Source organism: Martes martes (assembly GCF_963455335.1).
Source record: "Martes martes genome assembly, chromosome: 4".
NCBI classification, from domain to species: domain Eukaryota; kingdom Metazoa; phylum Chordata; class Mammalia; order Carnivora; family Mustelidae; genus Martes; species Martes martes.
Window position 1 is genome coordinate 44,647,556 of NC_137891.1, and position 20,292 is coordinate 44,667,847.

The 20,292-nt window shown below is 39.6% G+C and overlaps 1 protein-coding gene across 1 annotated transcript in view; it reads right to left on the reverse strand.

Annotated features, from left to right (window-relative positions):
* NECAB1 (N-terminal EF-hand calcium binding protein 1) overlaps positions 1–20,292 on the reverse strand; it is a 187,207-nt gene that overhangs the window by 30,507 nt on the left and 136,408 nt on the right. Inside the window, exons 7-9 of the mRNA XM_080802579.1 lie at positions 11,376–11,497; positions 8,487–8,563; positions 3,146–3,199 (exon numbers count right to left, since the gene is read on the reverse strand). Coding sequence (XP_080658705.1) covers positions 3,146–3,199; positions 8,487–8,563; positions 11,376–11,497 — 253 coding nt within the window. The remainder of the gene's footprint in view (positions 1–3,145; positions 3,200–8,486; positions 8,564–11,375; positions 11,498–20,292) is intronic.

Sequence of the window (20,292 nt, forward strand, 5' to 3'; positions counted from 1 at the left end):
TGAATATAAATATTCAAATTCCTGTTTATTCTTTTTGATTTCACATTAAATACTGTGTCATTCTCAAAGCATTCCCTGGCCTCCTAAGTTATATTGTGTTCCCTTGCTGTGCAAATCTGAAGTTTTCTATAATAATCCTCAGCACAGTGTCCTGTAGATCCTTGTTGAATCACTGCAGGTCCTTCTGGTCTGTCCAGTAGCACCTGTAATATTTACCCCTTTATCTCCAGACCCTCCCCCACGGCCTGGCACTTGGCTGGTGATTGAGTTATTCATGGAGCAAACAAGCAAGAACTGGTTTTGCTTTCAGCCAGTGATCATTTTTAAAAGCTCTTTAATAAATGTTATTTATGCACTATTCATTCCAGTAAAAAAGATTTGAGGTGGTCCCGTAAAGTGTAGAGGTCTGTATCTTTTCGTTCATCTGCCTCCACCATATTGTCCTCTTTCCTTTGTCCTTTAAGAGCAAAGAGTACACATATTTAAAAAAAAAAAAAACTTGGCTTCACTTTTACTAGCTTTGTGGCCTTGAACCAGTTACTTCTTTTCATCCTAAGTCACCGAATGAAATTGGAACAGTGGTACTTATATCACAAAGTTTGGGGGAGGATTAAATGGAATAGTGTACGTAAAAATCTTGCCCAGGATAGATACTCAATAGATGTTACTTCTCATACTCTGCTCACTGGGGGGGGGGGGGGGGGGGGAGAAGAAAGAAAGAAATCATATCCTAGTCTCATCATTATGTAATGATTCACATTCCTGAAAACTAGATATGGCAGCTAGTAGGGTTTGGAACTTTGGCTGTATGTTTAAATAGGCCTACCAGATACGACTGTTCTGCTCTAATGTAGAAAATCTCATGAAAAAGAGTCGTCTGTTAGCTCACAACCTCACTGGCAAAAAACAACTCCACTTTAGTGTCCCAAGATGCACCAAACACTGGAGTGGAGCTATTACAGTGTGGGGTACAGGTCTAGCGTGGATCTGGGGTCTAGCTAGGTTATCGATATCCTTCCACACTTTAATTCTCCATCTGCAAAATGGGGTTACTGATTGCACCACCTCCTACGGCTCTGATGAGGATGGAGTAAGTTACAGATGTGTGTGTTTCACACAATACTTGGCACGTCACAAAGGCTCAGTGAAGAGTAGCTTTAAAAAATAAAATCTATCATAACCATTTACTCTTTGCTCTCTGGTATGGAATTTATTTTTCAAGGTTCTCATGTATTCACTAAGGGAAAAGGAAAATCACCTCTCTAGCCAATGAAGCCTTAAACTGGTTTTGGACACCAAGAGAAATGAGTCCAGAGGAGCATGCAGCGCTGGGGGCTGGCTGTGAACAGTGGAGATTTGTTTTTGTCGTTCCGAGTAGAGAAAGTTTTATAAGAATCGATGGTGAGGCGTTACTACCACTAATGATAAAGTACAACTTTTAATGACAGGTAGCTTATTGGTATCTTTGAGAGAAAACAAACTTATCCAATTCATTACTAAACGTGTAGTCCCAAAGAGCATAATTATTTTACCTTTACGTGTGGCTGAAGATAGTTAAGGAATATCCTTTCCTGCTTTTCAACAATATTGACTGCTGCACTTTGCCCAATCCTACTTTGTTAAATACTTCTATGTGCTATTGAATTAGTAATGCTGTGTGGGTTGATAAATCTTTTAAAATTGACGTTGGCCTCTCTTCTGTCAGGGACCAGAGAATGGAACAGTCTGTCACCTTCCATCAACAATCCTTAGACAATTTTTCTCCCACTTAGCTAGTGTGAGAGAAGAGTCTCACGTTAGGAAATTATGTAAGAATAGACAATGGTCTCTCTCAACATTAGAAATGTTATGTTCTGTTGTCTTGACTGGAGTGTAGTTTTCCCTACATGCAAATCTAATTGATGACAGATGTAAGACTGCGAGGTCACAGTCCTGTGACTAAGAGACCGCTGGGAATAATATTCCTAATAAGTGCACTCAACAGCCTTTTCCTCTCCTCAAAAAAGATTCTGCTTCCCAACAAAACCTACCCCTTTAGAATTCTGGGTGCCTGATGAATTAATACAGACCACACCCCATCTTTGGAGGAACAGAAGCCCTGAACATAATATGTAGGTTACTTTGGGGAAAGTGTTCATATCTATGGGATTCTAATTATAACATCATTATAAAGCTTTCCTCAGAACCCTCTACAGCTTCCCCTTTGAAACTTCTCTGGGCTTTGAGTCTGGAATGATGGGCGGGAGCAGAAAGAAAGGTGAGCCTCACCTTCTGGCACATAGGCAGGCAGTGCCTGCGGAGTAAGTGCCCGGGACAGAGATGAAAGGTTTGCCTATCTTTGTCTCATGTAAATGTGATGGCTCCTAGAAGATCTACATAATATACCTTTAAGGTATTAAGAAAAGTGATTTTCTGTGAGTTGTCAAGATTTTAAAATCCAAATTTCTACTAAATGTGAATGCAAAGATCCACTTTCCCCCAAGAGAATGTGCTACAAATATTTGCCTCAAAATAAAATAGCAAATCATGATATATATTTTCAATTAGGTAACTTACTCATAAATTTCTTTTTTTGTGTCTGAGTGTCTATTAGCACCACTTTTTTCTCTCTCCATCTCTATAAATTGCCACCATTCTGGATGGATGTCTTTTCCCTAGGAGCATAAATGTTCCTTTTTCTCTAAATGTCAATTTTTTTCTTATAAAAAATTTTTTTTTTTTCTGAGCACTTACAATGTGCCTGGCCCTAGGACAGAAGCTGGAGATACGATACTGAATAGCATCACATTTCAGCTCAGGTGGAACACTCGGGCTTGGAGGGTTGACAAAATGTTCGTGATAAAATTTGAATGTTGCCCTTCTCTGCCAGTCACATTTATTCAATTATTCAATAACTCACTGATTTACATATGCATAAAATTGTCATTCTGCACATATCACATGCTAAGTACTTGCATAAAAACCCTATAAAGTAGGCATTAGGTTTCCACAAATCACAATTTCGAAACTACTACTTAGGTATGCAAAATAAAATATGCGTTTGTACAATTTCAAATGTTCACTGAGAAAGTCACTAATTTTGAAGAAATTAAATGTTTTCAAAGTATATATTTATGACATTTTCACCTAGGAAAAAAGTACTTACAGATTTAGTATTCCCTTCAATAACTTCTTCTTCCCGTGGTTCAAGTTTGAGATCCTTCAGGTGGAGAAAGAAATGGGGAAGAAAGGGACCAGAAATGAGATAAAGGAAACACCATATACTTGAATGTTAAGTCTTTTATGGCTAATGTTGTACCAAAGGAACCTCATTATCTGAAAGGAAATGGAGTAATTCTGACTTAAAACAAATGGAAACTTTTTAAAAAATGAAGCCATTTAAAAAAATGAAACCAGTAAAACCTCTTTTACCCATTTATCAACGGTAAAAAAGCCATTTCAGATGTGTTTAATTTGTTATTACTTTAAGTTTACTGATGACAATAGAAGAGAACAAAATGGAGCAGATTCATTAGAATAGGGAAAGAACAGGACAGGAAAAAGAAAGACTAGGCTGACTTCTTTTGCTGTTAGTACTGATTGCCGCTGATTGCCCAAGAGGGAGATCTTGATAGACATTAGTACAACTGCTATAATACTTTTATACTCTAGTGATAATTTGACATTACTAAAACATGATGAATTCAAAAGCAAATCAAAACACTTTTTTGATATTTCCTAAAAATCAAGGATAGCTAAAAAGACCCTAGAACTTTCTGCAGTCATCAATGGATGACATTAATGTCTCCGGTCAAACCAAGCATGCAAACTCCCAGGGCTTCATTCTAAGTATATATATCCTAGCATCTGTGGCACGTGAGGATTATCCACAATAATTCCTTCAAGGAGATAATAAACTGAGAGCTGTAGAAATCCAGACTGTCCAAAATAACATAAACTTGTTAAAAACAGAGCTATGTAGCTCTAGCTTTGCTGTTCTCTTGTGATTAAGCCTTAAGCAAGTTATTTAACTTTTCTAGGATTCACTTTTACCATTTCCTCTGTCTTGAATTCTCTATTCCTAGAGATTCACCTAGCTGGCCCCTTCTCCTCTCTCATACCTCAACTCCAATATCACCTTCTTTAAGTGACCTTCCTGGGTCACCCACTTTAGGTACCCACCCCTCATCATTACCATACTGCTTTACTTTGTCTTCACGGTACTTTCGCTCTCTGAAATGACCTTATTTCTGATTTGTTTACTGATTTTCCTCGGTCTCTACTGGACCAAGGACCTTACCTATTTTGATCACAGCTGTACTTCCACTGCCAGAATAATACCAGGCATAAAGCAGACGCGCAGTAGACAATAGCTGAATAAATGAATGGCTGAATGAATGCCCAACTGAAATCATAGCTTCCCCCTGAAGTCAAGGGGACGGAAGGCAAGGGGACGAATCTTCAAAAATGCTCTCCAGATAGAAACTCTAACAAAAGGGATCTATCTCCTTGACCACTCTGTCCCTAATACCAACTCAGGTACACTTTTCACTTCCACGTTCTTTGATTGATGATAAGAACAACCTAAACAGGTGGTATGAACACAATGAGGATGTTTGAAAATGTTTTCTGCAGAGCTCAAGGACAACAGAAAATATAATCTCAATATATCCCCATAAATCCTCACAGGGGCTGACATGGGAAGAAAGAATGCCTGATGGAAACTGTAGAAATTTCAAGGATTATTCCCCCTCCCCCACATGAATGGTACTTGGCTCGGCTTATTGTGCAGGAAGGATTTATCATACTAACTGCAAGAAAAGATAACAGGTGCTCCCCTGCAGGAACATGTCCTTCTAATGCGGAGATCAAATCCGGTGCCAATAATTGCAAGAGACAAGAGAGTCAACTATGAAATGACATGCACTTAGCTACTGTTTGGCAATTAGGTAGTTTTTCCTCTAAAAGCCCAATTCACAATACAGAATAAGTTGTAGAAGGACACAGACGTTGCACTGCCTCTCCATTCATTAAGACAGACCATGCTGAGCCCCACACAGCTGGGACCCAATGCCCAAGACCATCACATCATACTTTCAGCAAACCTCTCAGACTCTGTCCTCAAAATGAAACCCTTTCATAGGAAGGGAGGCAGAAAAAGTCTAGGAAAGAAAGAGATGTGATAATACTTTGATTTAAAGTTGGAAAAAAAAGGCATGACCTAAGTTAAAGTTATTCCTTTAAAAATAGCTCTATAAAGTTAAGACACCAAATAAAGAGAAGTTTGCCAAGAACTTCAAATCTATTTTAAAAGGAGAAATTTATGTTCTTTAAATGAATCTGAAATTATGCAACAATGGACTCTTTATGTTTTAACAAGGTTTGTTTTCCAAATAAAGGTCATGCATTTCCATCTTCCATGATTGGAAAGCAAGTTTTCATAGCCACCATTTTCCCTATGATTATGTTTAATCTTAGCTCACATAACAATTGATAAAATTAGGAAGAAATTTGAATTGCAGCAGCTCTAAGTTTAGGTTATTTGCCCAGTAAGTGGTCAACATTAATGTAACAAATGGTGATATGGCAGCAGAGGGACTAGAACTCTCCTGGGTTTCTTCCTCTGGACCTGGTTCCTTGTACAGAATCTCCTTCTCAGAGATCCTCCTCAACTCAGGACATGGAGTTTCATCTTTGTGGAGATGGCTCTTGAGACCTTAAACTGTTGGCCTGGCTTCTTGCTTAGTAACATCTAACTGAACATTTTTGCCTGTGTCCTAGTGGATCTTGAAATTAACATACCTAATCAACAAATTCACCTCACCTCACCCATTATCCCTCACTTGCCTCTTCCTTTCTGTTAATGATACAATTGACTAAGGCATTCAGACTCAAATTCTCAGAATCCTGTCTGAGATTCCCCTGTCCTTTACCCATCAAACCCATTCAATGATCCTGTTAATTTCACTCAAGTCTTTCAAAACTGCCATTTTCTTTTCAGTCATATATATACACATACACACACACACATACATACACACACACACACATATATTTCAGTCATATATATATATGACATATATATATATTTTAAGATTTTTATTTATTTATTTATTTGACAGAGAATGAAACAGCGAGAGAGGGAACACAAGCCTGGGGAGTGGGAGAGGGAGAAGTAGGCTTCCTCTTGAGCAGGGAGCCCAATGTGGGGTTTGATTCCAGGACCCTGAGACCATGACCTGAGCCAAAGGCAGATGCTTAATGACTGAGCCACCCAGGCGCCCCTTTTCGGTCATATATTACAGGCCCATCTCTGCCATACCTGATCCAAGTGGGCTCAGATCTGCAACTTGCTCCTTAATGTCATTGCTTGAGCTGGCTTTGGTGGTTCTGAGTTCTTGTTTGAATTCAATTTGTATTCTTGCTGTCCAATTTTCTTTTCTTTCTTTTTTTTTTTTTTAAGATTTTATTTATTTATTTGACAGAGAGATCACAAGTAGGCAGAGAGAGAGGGAGGAAGCAGGCTCCCTGCTGAGCAGAGAGCCCGATGCGGGGCTCGATCCCAGGACCCTGAGACCATGACCTGAGCCAAAGGCAGAGGCTTTAACCCATTGAGCCACCCAGGCGCCTGCTGTCCAATTTTCTAACTAAAAGATCTTTCTGGGTTATGTCACTTACCTGTTGAAAAATAATAAATGCCTCCTGTTGTCTCCAAAACAAGTTCAAATCCTTTACTCTGTTATTGAACACCATCCGTAATATGGTCCCTATCCATCCACACAATCTTTCCTAAAGGAAAGAATCTAACCAGGCTGGCCTACTTAGGATTTACTCATGCTGTCACCCTTACCTAATGTCCTCTCTAGGTGCTCTCTTTTTACTAAAAATTTACTTTTCCATAGCAAATATCTATTTGTTCATTGGTTTGTTAGCAGACTAGTATTTGCTCCAATTTTAATGACAATACATTTTCCTTTCAGTAAATTCTCTCCTCTCCTTTCAGTACAGTGCTCTAGGACTGTTAATCAAAATGTTCTTCCCTCCCTTATCCAAGTAATCAGCCTGGGACCCTAACAAGACCAACCAGATTCTACCACCTGGAAAGTGGAACCTTGAGCATAATGTCAACAGACTAGAGATGGTCGGAACTCACTTATTCCAGTAGAGGTAGCCTGAGAGACCACTGAGCATTTCTCACTTAGATCTCCAGAGTTACTGTGTCTCCTGACTTTTCCTGAATCCCAGTTTCTATACTTTCTGTTGATTCTGTGAGCCCTCTCATATCCTTCCAGAAAAAAAATTGATTACAGAGGTGATTTCTATTGCTTGCAAACAAAAATCCCTAATTGTTATCGTTTAAAGCCCAACTCAAGCCCCTCCAGCCACACTAGGTCCTTGCCAAGCACCCTAGTTCGCAGTGATCTTTCCCTCAAGAAGCATCAGGTAGATTGTAATCAGCATCTGTTCTACTCCTTTGGCACCTCTCAGTCAGTCCGCAAGAGTTGACTGAGCATTAACTATGAAGCTGGTTCTGTGCTATCCTAATAATGTTTAATTTTACAGGTAGGCTGTGGGTTCTTCAAAGTCTGTAACTGTCTCAAACATAAACATTTCTTCCTTTGGCGCCTGGCATGACCAGAAAACACATATTCTTACTGATGAAACCTGCCTCTTCCATCAAAGCGAACACCAGTACAATATTAGGACTGCAGGTACTAAGTGAATTAGTCAACAGAAATAACTGGAAACATAAAATATATATCTGAAAAACTTGTCACATCCCTACTTGGTTGCTCACTGGGTAGTTCCAGTGCCAAAATTCATCAGTTAGCAGGCTAATTTACAGAAGTTGCGAATGTAATTTCACCTTCTAGTATCTTACACAACTACTTCCCTGAATCACTCCAAAACACTCCCAGGACGCGGGCCAGGCCGTCCCTACAAGCAGCCGTCTGCATCATTCAGGTGCACTGCTACCTACAGCACCGGTAACCTAAGAGGCAGGCAGTGCAGTGCATTTATTTAACTTGCAACTCTACATCCTTTTTTTTTTTTTTAAATTTTTTAAAAGATTTACTAATTTATTAGAAAGAGAGAAAGAGAAACTATGTGTGCATGCACAGGAGCATGGGAGGAGGGGCAGAGGGAGAGGGGGAAGCAGGCTCCCTGCAGAGCAGGGAACCCATGCGGGACTCCATCCCAGGACCCTGGGATCATGACGGGAGCTGAAGGCAGATGCTTAACCGACTGAGCCACCCAGGCGCCCCTCTACATCCTGTCTTAACTCTAACCAGGGGTAGGGGTGAGGAACTGAGAATTAACATGAGCTTCTGTATTTGCCTTAACAGAAACGCCCAGATAACTACCAGGCAGCCATTTGTAGCATCACAGGACTCCTGGCTGTTATTCTATCCATGGGGCAGCCATGGATGTATTAATGCCGTGAGGAAAACGGGTCAGAACATACTGAAAAGTGAGAGGGAGAAGAAAGAAAAGGAAACACTTACCTTCTTTTCCAGTCGATCAATTAATTTCTGGAGTCTATTGATCTGGGTCATCCACTGGTTATCTTCTTCTAACAAGCCTTGAGGGGGAAACCATGAGGACAATGTATTAAACAGAGGGAATGTTTGGGCATTTCAGAACTTTCCTTTGACCTGGAAGGAAGCACACAGTGTCACTGACTAGTCACCACCTTCTTAAGAACTGCATTCACACGAGTGCTTTCTGAGTTACTGTTTTCCATAGATCCGCATGCCCCCATGGGTTCATTTTCGCAAGTCTGTGCCTTTGACGTCATTGCCTGCACTGGCCTTTGATCGTCGAGGAACAGATCCTGCTGAGCCATTTTTACCACTCCATGAGATGGCTGGTTTTTCTTTTGAGAAAACGGAACGCATCCGTCGATAATTCTAAGCTGACGTCCGTGACAGTGGCAGGAGCCAGGGAAGTAAGAGATCTGACCACAGCAAGGTAGCTGGCGTCTCCTTTCGTAGGGCCTAACCAGAATAAGCGTGGGCGCTGTGGTCATGGCACAGCAGTCAGGAGTGCAGGATCTGGAAGCTGCTGATCTTGCTCAGATGACTGGACTCCCCTGACCTCAGCTTCCTGATTTTTAAAATGGCAATAGTATCAGTGGCCACATCGTTATTGTGAGGATTCAATCAAAACACACACGTGTGTATATACACACACATGCACACATATATACATGCATACACGTGACAGATGTGCATAGGTACGTCTGTGTGAACATACACACAAACACACGTCTGTATCTAGCACCAAGTCTTCTTGCTACTATTGTTGCTGTAATTACCTTTTTAATTAAAAAAATTTTTTAAGTCTTTTTTATTTTATTCTTGGTTTTTCAAGTAAGCTCTATACCCAGGGTGGGGCTTGAACTCACGACCTGGAGATTATTCAAGGGTGCAAAGGGAAGAGTTGTGGTCTGAGCCCCTGCACAGACATCCTGGCCTCCTTGTGGGTCCTTATGGCAGCTTGGCTCAAAAATGATTTCATAGGCATTTGCTGAAATATTACTGAATATTTCTCGATGGGAAATATTGAATTGAATATTGATTGAATTGAAATATTGATTGAATTCAAACTGTAAAACCTTGTTTTAGCTTTGAATGTTTGGAAGAGAAGACCAAATTATAAAGAGGTCGTACTTTACATTAGAATGCACTTCTTGCTCTCTCTGCATTCTTGGGTGAAACTCCTTGCAAAGCCCATCACATAAATTAGCAGGCGAAACTAAGCAGGAGCACAGTCACATAGAAGTGGATATAAGAAAAAAAAAATCAGAAGAAGGGTGCTTTATAACAGAAAACATTGTAACTGTATGAACAAAATTTATGTTTACTTTTTAACTTACAAATCAGTCAACACCATTTCCATCCTGGCTTGTTCTTAGAAGAATTTAAGGTGGCTGACACATCAAAATTCCTTAGAAGGATGTTTTGGGTTTTGCTCTGTTTTCTAAAGGGCTAATGCATGAAGAACAATCTATATTTTGACCTAGGAGCCTAGTATTGTCATTTCCTAACAACACACAGTAGGCTGTATTAGTGCTCACGAACTTCCCCTTTCTTCCTGGGATAGAATTCTATGCATAAAGTTGTTGCCTCTCCACCCCGCAGCACCTCTTACCATGACAGGTGGAGTAGATGTCCCTCCCCACTGCTACTGGGTCCAGCATGGGGCTCATTTGGCCACTGGAGAGTTAGCAGGTAAGATGCACACAGTGGTTTCAAGTGAGCCGTGTGACGTGGCCTGGCTGTTTGTGCTTCTGACACCCACCAAGAGTAGAAACTCCTCTCCAAGGAGGCACTGATCCCAGCAGGCTACATGAGAAGCGAAGCTGAACCCTACTTTCACCTGGGGAGCACGCATCCAGCTGAGGTCACCCAAATCACCATCAACCACAGACCCATGAGCGAAAAAAGACAAATATTTGCAGTGCTAATCACTGAGCCTTTGTGGTTGTCTCCCTGTAAAAATAGACTAATAAACCAGATGACCTTGGACAAATTGCTTCCCTTCTGGGGAAATAAAGATACTAACATCTATCTTATAAGGTATTAGAATGAAAAAAGACAGTGTTCAAGAAGGCACTTTGAAATCTTTCAAGTACAGTCTGTGTAAATATGGACTATAGTTAGTACTTTGGTTTATTGAAATATCAGATATTTGAAGACTGATTTGTATCAAAACAATATGTTCAAGTGATATTTATATATATGCACACTCATATACATACACATATGCATGCATACATATGCTTTACAGAAATTACTGATGCTTTGCAACATGAATTTGTGTATTTCAAAGGGATCATTAGAGTAATTATTAAAATGGCACAATTAAAACAACCTAAAATATTAAGGTTTTAGGCCAATAAATGTCATAATATATTTCATGCTTCAAAAATGCCAGCTATGACTTTAATCCCATCATGAAAGGAAATAAAGATCCTTTTCCTGAGATGGACTTTACATATGTTTAGGTAGGCTTTGGGGGATCTGGAGCAAATTCGGGTACAAACTAAAGGGTGCCTCCTTTCTTGAAACTGATGGGGACTTCTACAGGTCTCAAATCCTCGTGCAGGAGGCGAATGAGCTGCTTTCTGCCCTACCCATCATTCCTCTGTGCACTGCTGGATGCTGCTGTGGGATTCTGCCGGAAACAACGGGGAGGATCATCACCCTGTTCTTAATACCGTAGGCTCTTTGCCACGTGGTTTCAAACTTATCTGGTATAGGAAAACCATTCCATTACTACTGCTGTTTTACTTGCTTAAAACATATGGAACAACTTGTTTAAAAAATATGTCAACATGAAAATACAAATTGAGTCAGTTTGGAAGGAGAAAAATGACAAAGCTTCATTACCTGGACCGCAGGCACTAAACTGAGGGCTCTTAGGGGAGAAGCTGTTGTGTCTCTGGACTCGGCGACTTGATCGCTTTCCAGGCCACTGAATCAACAGGACTTCCGGCTTGGTCGGCCCTTGCCTTGAACAAGAGAGACAACATTTAACCACGGCGTGTTTCTTGCCTCGAGAAACAGATCTTCAACCATCGGTCACAAAGATTTTCTGGTGTAGTGAAATGAAAAGTTAGGAGAATTGCTGCTTACCAACATGCTCTAAAGACCCAGAAGACTTGGTTTTATAAACGTATAAATGTGAATCTAAAGGAGAAACTGGGAGCTGTCTATATTCTTTCATAGTCTGAGTAAAAATTGTACATAAATTTGTGACTTAAGAAAAACATCTTACCTATCTTGACCAAACCATCAGTGGAAAAAATGTTTTTGTGTGAGCTGATGTATTTAGTTTGAGAACACCTACGGTGTTCAGTCAGTTTTAAGTTTTTTAAATCAAGGCTATGTACCCATATAATTTTAAAAATCAAATAATTCTACAAAGTTTATTTTAACAAATAGGAGCTCCTACTCCCCCACCTCCATATCATGCCCCATTCCTCTTTCAAAGAGGGAATGCTTTCAACAAGTGTTAATTTGAGTATTTATCCTCATGTCTGTATATAATATGCTTAAATTGCTATCATTTTATTCTTCAGTTTTAAAATTTATCTATTAACTTCCCACTATGAAAAGTTCAGGTCAAGAGTATATATAAGGAAATATTATAAGGAACTTAGAGAAAAACTATTTGAAAGAATGGATTCAACTTGGGAAGCAAGTCTTTGGTCTTTCCCCATTCTTCTATCCTGGTTGGAATACACACATGATAGCTGGAATTCCAGCAACCATCTTGCACACCACGAGGCAAACATGAGGACGTACTTAATATGTGAAAAAGGCAGGAGGTCTATGATAAATCTGTAGAGCTGTCAGGTCCTTAGGCTGTCACCACCAAGCTCTTTCTTCCTTTCTCTCTCTCTTTTTTTAAAGATGTATTTATTTATTTATTTGACACAGAGAGAGAGATCACAAGTAGGCAGAGAGGTGGGCAGGGTGGTGGGGGGGGGGAGCAGGCTCCCTGCTGAGTAGAGAGCCCGATGTGGGGCTCAATCCCAGGACTCTGAGATCATGACCTGAGCCGAAGGCAGAGGCTTAACCCACTGAGCCACCCAGGCATCCCCACCAAGCTCTTTCATAAGATGTAATAAACCCTTTTGTGTTTAAGCCACTTTTTTCCTGTTACATACTTCCAATTCTAATACTAATTCAATCACCCAAAATCTTCCTTTACTATCATTAAGGGAAAATTTCTTTAGCCTCTCTCTAATGCTGATTCTCCCCAAACTCCCTTTTAAGCTGGATTTCATTTTCTCTTTGTTTTGGTGAAAAAGAACCTCTAATTGTTTCATAGGAAGGGGTGCACCATGAGAGGCATTTTTTTTTTTTTTTAGATAAATGAACGAACTTAATAGCTTTTTTTTATGCTGGTTCTTTTTTTTTATTATTATGTTCAATTATCTAGCATATAGTACATCATTAGGTTTTGATACAGGGTTCAAAATTTTGAGATACTTCATATTAAAAAGATACTTTTGGGACACCTGGGTGGCTCAGTCAGTTAAGCATCTTCCTTCGGCTCAGGTCATGATCTCAGGGTCCTGGGATCGAGTCCCACTTCGGGCCCCTTGCTGGGGGGGGGAGCCTGCTTCTCCCTCTGCCTGCCTCTCCCCCTGTTTGTGCTCTCTGTCTCTTTCTCTGACAAATAAATAAAACCTTTAAAAAAAAGAGAGATACTTTTATTTTATTCTACTTTATTGGTAGTTTATGGGGGATAAAGAGCTTTATTTTTTTAAATTCCTGTATAATTAATGTACAGTGGTATATTATTTTCAGGTGTATAATGCAGTGATTCAATAATTCTATGCAGTACTCAGTACTCATCATCATAAGTGTACTCTAAATCTCCTTCACCTATTTCACCTATCCCCCCCCACTCACTTCCCCTCTGGTAACCATGAGTTTTTTTCTCTATAGTTAAGAGTCTGTGATTTGGGGGCACCTGGGTGGCTCAGTCAGTTAAGGGACAGCCTTCAGCTCAGGTCATGATCTCGGGTCCTGGAATCGAACCCCACATGGGGCTCCTGCTCAGCAGGGAGCCTGCTTCTCCCTCACCTCCCCACTTGTGCTCTCTCTCCCTATCTCTCTCTCAAATAAAATCTTTTAAAAAAAGAGCCTGTAATTTGTCTTTTTTATTTTATAAATTCCACATGAGTGAACTCATATGGCATTTGTCTTTCTCTTATTGACATTTCACTTAGCATTATGCTCTCCAGATCCATCCATGTTGCTGCAAATGGCAAGATTTCATTCTTCTTTATGGCTGAATAATATTCCACTGTGTGTATATATGTATGTATATGTGTATATGTGTACACTTCTTTATCCACTCACCTATCAATGGATACTTGGGCTTCATATTTTGGCTATTATAAGTAATACTGCAATAATCACAGGGATGCATATATCTTCTAAAACTAGTGTTTTCATATTCCTTGGTTAAATACCCAGGAGTGGAATTACTGCATCTTATGGTAATTCCATTTTTAATTTTTTAAGGAACCTCCATACTGGTTTCCACAGTGACTGCACCAGTTTGCATTTCCACCAACAGTGCACGAGGGTTTCTTTTCCTCCACATTCTCACCAACGCTTGTTTCTTGTGTTTTTCATTTTAGTCATGACAGGAGTGAGGTGATATCTCAGTCTAATTTTGATTTTCATTTCACTGATGGTTAGTGAGTTGACCATCTCCTCATGTGTCTGTTGGCCACCTATATGCCTTCTTTGGAGGAATATCTGTTCTTATCTTCTGCCCATTTTTAATTGGATTATTTATTCTTTTGGTGTTGAGTTTTATACAGTTTATATATTCTTTATATATTTTGGATATTAACCCTTTGTCAAATATATTACTTGCAAATATCTCCTCCCAATCAGTAGGTGGTCATTTTGTTTCTTTGATTATTCCCTTTGCTGTGCAGAAGCTTATAATCTCACTTGATTTTGGTGAATGATTTTTTTTTTAATATATTGGTGGATTCAATATGTTAATGTGTTGTTGAGGAATTTTGCATCTGTGTTCTTCAGTGATATTGGCTTATAGTCTCTTTTATTCTCTTTCATTGTAGTGTCACTGTCTGGTTTTGATATCAGGGTAATGCTGGCATCACAGAATGAATTTGGAAGTTTTCCTTTCTCTACTATTTTTTGGAATAGTTTGAGAATAGGTATTAATGATTCTTTAAATGTTTGGTAAAATTTACATGTGAAGCCATCTGGTCCTGGACTTTTGTTTTTGGGGAGTTTTTAATTATTGATTCAATTTCACTGCTAGTAATTGGTCTGTCAAGTTTTCCATTTCTTTCTGATTCAGTTTTGGGAGATCATATGTTTCTAGGAATTTATCCGTTTCTTCTAGATTGCACAATTTGTTGCCATGTAATTTTTCATAATATTCTTTAATAATCCATGATGTTGGTTGGTATTTCTCTTCTTTCATTTCTGATTTTGAGTCTTATATTTATAAGTCTGCCTAAAAGTTTATTAATTTTGTTAATCTTTTCAAAGAACCAACTCCTGGCATCATGGATCTTTTTGGTTTGTTTTTGTTTTTAGTTTCTATTTCATTTATTTCTGCTCTAATCTTTATTATTTCTTTCCTTCTACTGGTTTGGGGTTTTATTTATTCTTCCTTTTCTAGCTCCTTTAGTTGTAAGGTTAGTTTATTTGAGATTTTTCTGGCTTCTTGAGGTAGACTCAGCGGGAAGTCTGCTCCTCCCTCTGACCCTCCCCCCTCCTCTCATGCTTTCTCTCTCACTCTCTCTCAAATATATAAGATCTTAAAAAAAAAAAAAAAAGAAAGTTCTAGGTCTTAATTAAGCTCCACTGACTGTTAAAAACTTACAAAATTAAGCCCCTCTGGTTTTCAAATCCAAATGTTATAGGGGTTCATCTCCCCTATGTGAATCCCTTGTGTCTGGGGGCACCTATGGGGGTCTGCTCTTTTCCCTTCTCCATGTTTGCAGTGTCCATCCCTCCCAGAGACAGTCTTGTGGGTCTGTCTGGCTTGTGACTATATCTCCACTCTACCTACCATTTTCAATGTGGCCTCTTCCTACATTTAGATGTTGAAAGTCTGTTCTGCTGGTCTTCTGGTCATTTTCTGGGTTATTTACATTGATGTGGGTGTTATTTAGGTGTATCCATAGGACAGTGTGAGCCTAGGATCCTCCTACTGTGCCATCTTCTCCAGAAGTCAGAGTAGAGAGATCTGGGTTGCAAATCATGTTCTCTTCAAATTCTGAAAAGGCTGTTTGATTGCATTCTAGTTTCCAGTGTCATTACTGAAAAAATCTAGTGTTTTCTTTGTTCTTTGTATTTGAAATGGTTTTTCTGTCTAGAAGATTTTAGACACTTCTTTTTGTCTTTGGTATTCTGAAATCTCAAAATGCCATGCCTTGGTGTCAGATTTTATGATTTATTGTAATAGGCTCTTGGTCTGTTCTATCAACCTGGAAACTCAGGTCTTTGTTCTGAGAATTATTTCTTAGAAAATTTCTCTTTTTCCTCTTTCTGGAATTACTACTTTTCAAATATTGGGCCTTTTGGACTATCCTACAGTTTTATTTTTTTTCTTTCCTATTTTTCATCTCTGTGGAAACATCATCATTCTTTTATCTCCAAATCTTGCTCACAGGTTATTTCTGCAACCATAATTTCCAAGAGCTCTTTATGTGCTTTGAATATTATTATTTTTAAAATAGCATCTTGTCCTTAATTCATAAATGTAATATTTTGTCTGCTTTCTCGGGGTACTGATTTTTTTTTTCTTTTTTAGAAGCTTTCTTCTGCTCTCTGGGTTAAATTTGTTTCTCCTAAGTTTCTTTTCTTGTCTTTGACACGTTCTCTTGGTTGTCCCCGCCTATTTCAGAGGAAGGAAACAGGGATGATTGGAGTGTGTGTGTGTGGCAGGAGGGCTGCAGAGATTGCCAACTTGAAGACCCCACTGTAGGGTAGCCTGACTTCGCCTATTCATTAGGAGACACCAACTCTTGGTACTTAGTCTTTCTCTTGGGCTTTCTCTTGGGCTGATGAGATCAGAAAAAGTGAGAGAAGAATCTCCCAACTAGAGTGTATAAGTCCAGTTGTCAGGGCTTTGGGAGTACAGCATGCTGAGTGACTTTCAAATCTCACTGTTCAGTATGGAGACTTTCACTTAATGCCTGTGTTTTAGTATCGTGTCTGGACTGCTGAGTGCAAGCTGTCTATCTGTTCCCCTTCTCCAGAAAGCACTCTAGGCTTCCTCAAAGACTGAGGAGGGACACTTACCCAGTGTTAGATGGAGCTTTCAGCAATATGTTAGCCCCACCTTCACCCCCACTGTGCACGAGGAAACCAATTCATGAGCCTCTCTGAGGTTTGTGACACCAATCACATTGCATCTTGGCTTCGTCCATTGTCTGTGTTTTGTCCTTCTCAGAGCTCCAACATCAGTCACTACTACATTCATTTTCTTTCCATATTCCAAGTTTCTACCTCTTTGGTTCATCTATCCTTATATTTGCACCTTTATGACTCCTTGTTGTCCAGGCTCTGTTAATGCCTTCTTTGAAAGTTTTAGGGAGGAAGGAAAAGAAATCATATGTATACTCTCCAATCTTTAACTAGACCACCCTATGAATTCTCCTTTGACATTTAAAAAAGATCAACTTTCTTGCAGCTCTAGCGTTCGGAAGGACAGGTGACTAGAGCAGTTCTCCTTTATGTTCAAGCTAGGGGAATGTAGACTAAAGTTTTATAATCACCTGCAAGCAAAATTAAAGCCTTCTCTTACTTGTATAATAGACAACCATCAAAAGGAGAAAAATAACTTCTAAACCTAGAAGGAATTAGTCATTTCTCTGGATAAAGAACAACTTTGGAAAATAGAGTAAAATTTCAGATTCCATTATAAAAAGAAATTCACATATAATTAAACTGTGTTCCCAGAATTCTGGTTTGTGAAGAAGAGAGGCTTATGTAAGAGGACAGGGGCCTCTTGAGAGAAGCTCCAGTGTAACGTGATGATTATTCTTGTCATTGGCTATTAGGTACTTTCAGAAGACATGAAATTAAAGTGGCTCTCATTTAGCCAGTATGCCAGGACAGATACAAGACTGTTGTAGAACACCATCTGAAAAATATCACCACTGTGGCATTCCAGCTGTATGCATCCCTTCTCTCTGAAATTGCCATTTTCACATGAATAGACACAGACAGTCTGCCCAAAACTGCATGCCTAACTCATTACTGCAGGATGAATGATACTATGTGATTCCTCCCTGGGGTTGATAAGCTAAAAGAGATGACTTCTCAAAATTTGCTATATTCCAATGAAGTTTTGTATCCTGAGGTTTCATAAATATTAAGCCCCAAAATAATACTGATGCTTAAGGGGAAGCAAATTATTATAACCCTGGGATTTTTAAGGCTATCTGCAGGTTGCAATTGTTGACTATGCAAGGCATCGTGTAATCTTCCTTTATAAAAAAAATGGGTGAGTTTTGGGGTACATTGATTTGACCTCTTCTCTCTGACCTTGTTCTAACTCATCTTAAATCTTTACTATATACTGTTATGAGACTAATTTCCCTTAAAACTTGCTTTCATTCCATTTCTCCTTTATTTATAACCATCAAGACAATCTCTGATCATATGAAAACAAAATGCATCTGTCTAGCTTTTAGACTTACTAACCTCAGCTGCCAGATGGGTTGTTCTCACCATCCCAGGTCCTCATCAATCACTGTTCTATATAGCTCCCTTTCCCTGGGATTCCCTTTCATTCAGTTTCATATATTTAACATGCAGTTGTGCCAGGTACAGGGAAACAAGACAAAGCCCCTTCCATTTAGAAACTCAAAGTCTTGGGGTGCCTGGGTGGCTCAGTGGGTTAAAGCCTCTGCCTTTGGCTCAGGTCATGATTCCAGGGTCCTGGGGATCAAGTCCTGCATTGGGCTCTCTGCTCCGCAGGGAGCCTGCTTCCCCCTCTCTCTCTGCCCGCCTCTCTGCCTACTTGTGATTTCTCTCTCTGTCAGATAAATAAATAAAATCCTTTAAAAAAAAAAGAAAAAAGAAACTCAAAGTCTCATAGGAGAGATAAGTAAACGACTGAGTTTATAGGTAAGTGTAAGTAGACGGTACTGAGGAAGTTCACAGTGTTGGAGTAGGAGGTATAAAGTCGTACTCAGAGAGCAGTGTTGTCCAAGCAGTGACCAAATAAATGAGGAAGAACCAGCCAGAAGGAAGAAGATGGGTACTATGGTGTGGGTGAGAAGACCCCATCCTTCCAGGGAGAATATCCTCTACCTTTAAATCTACCCTAAAGATCCCATTCGAGTCTTATCTCCTCTGAGGCTTATTTACTGGTCTCTTGTCTAATACCATGGGAAAAGGACAGCCATCTTTCCTGTCCTGTTTTTTTCTCCACTGGTGAGGGCCCCTGGGGCTCTCCTAACTTTGGTTTCTTGTGGCCACCTGATTGCTAGATGGAGTAGGGAGAGGAGACACAGTACTTTTAAGTATGAGCCTAATTCCCACTCTTCAGGCAGGGTCACTAGATACTTCAAGCTGGATCTATGGGCACCAACCCCTAGCAGAAACTATCTTTTTATTTGCTTTTTATTTATTTTTTATGAAAACCTCCCTGGAAAGAGTATCATGGATTTAGGGTAGGATCTGGGCATCCCTGGGTACCTTAGTCAAAGACCATAAATTACATCAGACCCGTAATAGTTCTCATTCCTCCAAGCTCTGTTTGAGCTGGAAGCCTAGAAATAAAATACTCATTAGTCCTCTAGTGTCTTCCACTTTCATCAAGTTCTGCATTATCACACGCCTTCTCATCAAACACAGCTGCTGTGCAGCTGTCGGCAGTTTTCACAGGAGGCCAAGGCTAGCCTGTGGCCTGACACGGAGAGCAGCTAACCGTCATATATTCACTATACAGTGGTGAATGCAGAACTCAAGCCTGCAAGAGATGACTACAGAAAAAACCCAAAGTGCAGGTGAGGAAAGGAAGCACAATGCTTTTACAGGCCTCCACTCAGGTGACAAATAATTAATTCTGAAAAGGGAGAATCCACTTCACATCAAGAAAATCTAAACAAAACAGAGAAATCAACCGCATTTTCCTATGCGGAGCACAAAATCAATTTTATTGTGTCTCAAGATGTTTAGTTATCTTCTGCTCAAACTTGAGGCACAGGGTTGTTGCTTTTCTAAAGCTATCTGTTACGCCTGCCATTTGATATCGAATCACTCAAGGCACTGAAAATAAGTTTATAATGTAGAAATGCAGCCCGGATCCATTGCACAGTGCAGACCCATGTTCATCAGCTGCACAAGCTCATTAGATTTGAGATTAGAGGCTCTTTTGTTAGAATTTGCTGGTGCTCACTCATTTTGACGTTGTAAACACATGTTTGAAAATTCCACTGTTTTTCTGAGATGTCCTAATAATTACGTATCCATTAGTTTGTTTAGAAAAATTGGCCCTACTGAGCAGTCTATTATCAGCCTGTTCAAAAAAGTTCCTGTGTGGTTCTCTCTAATTTAAAATGCAAAAGTTAGATGGTCATATGTGTAGGTTTGAAGTAACACATGCAAAATATGTTGCATAAGCCAGAGTTTTGCCAAGCCCTTCTCTAGCTTGCAAGGTGTAAACAATGGCAACTCAAGAAAGTACCAACTGTTTAGAATAATTTTGATGTCTGCTTTACACAGTTCTAATTCAGGTTCCTCTTTAGCATTAACACTCTTATTCACATAGCCCTTATAATAG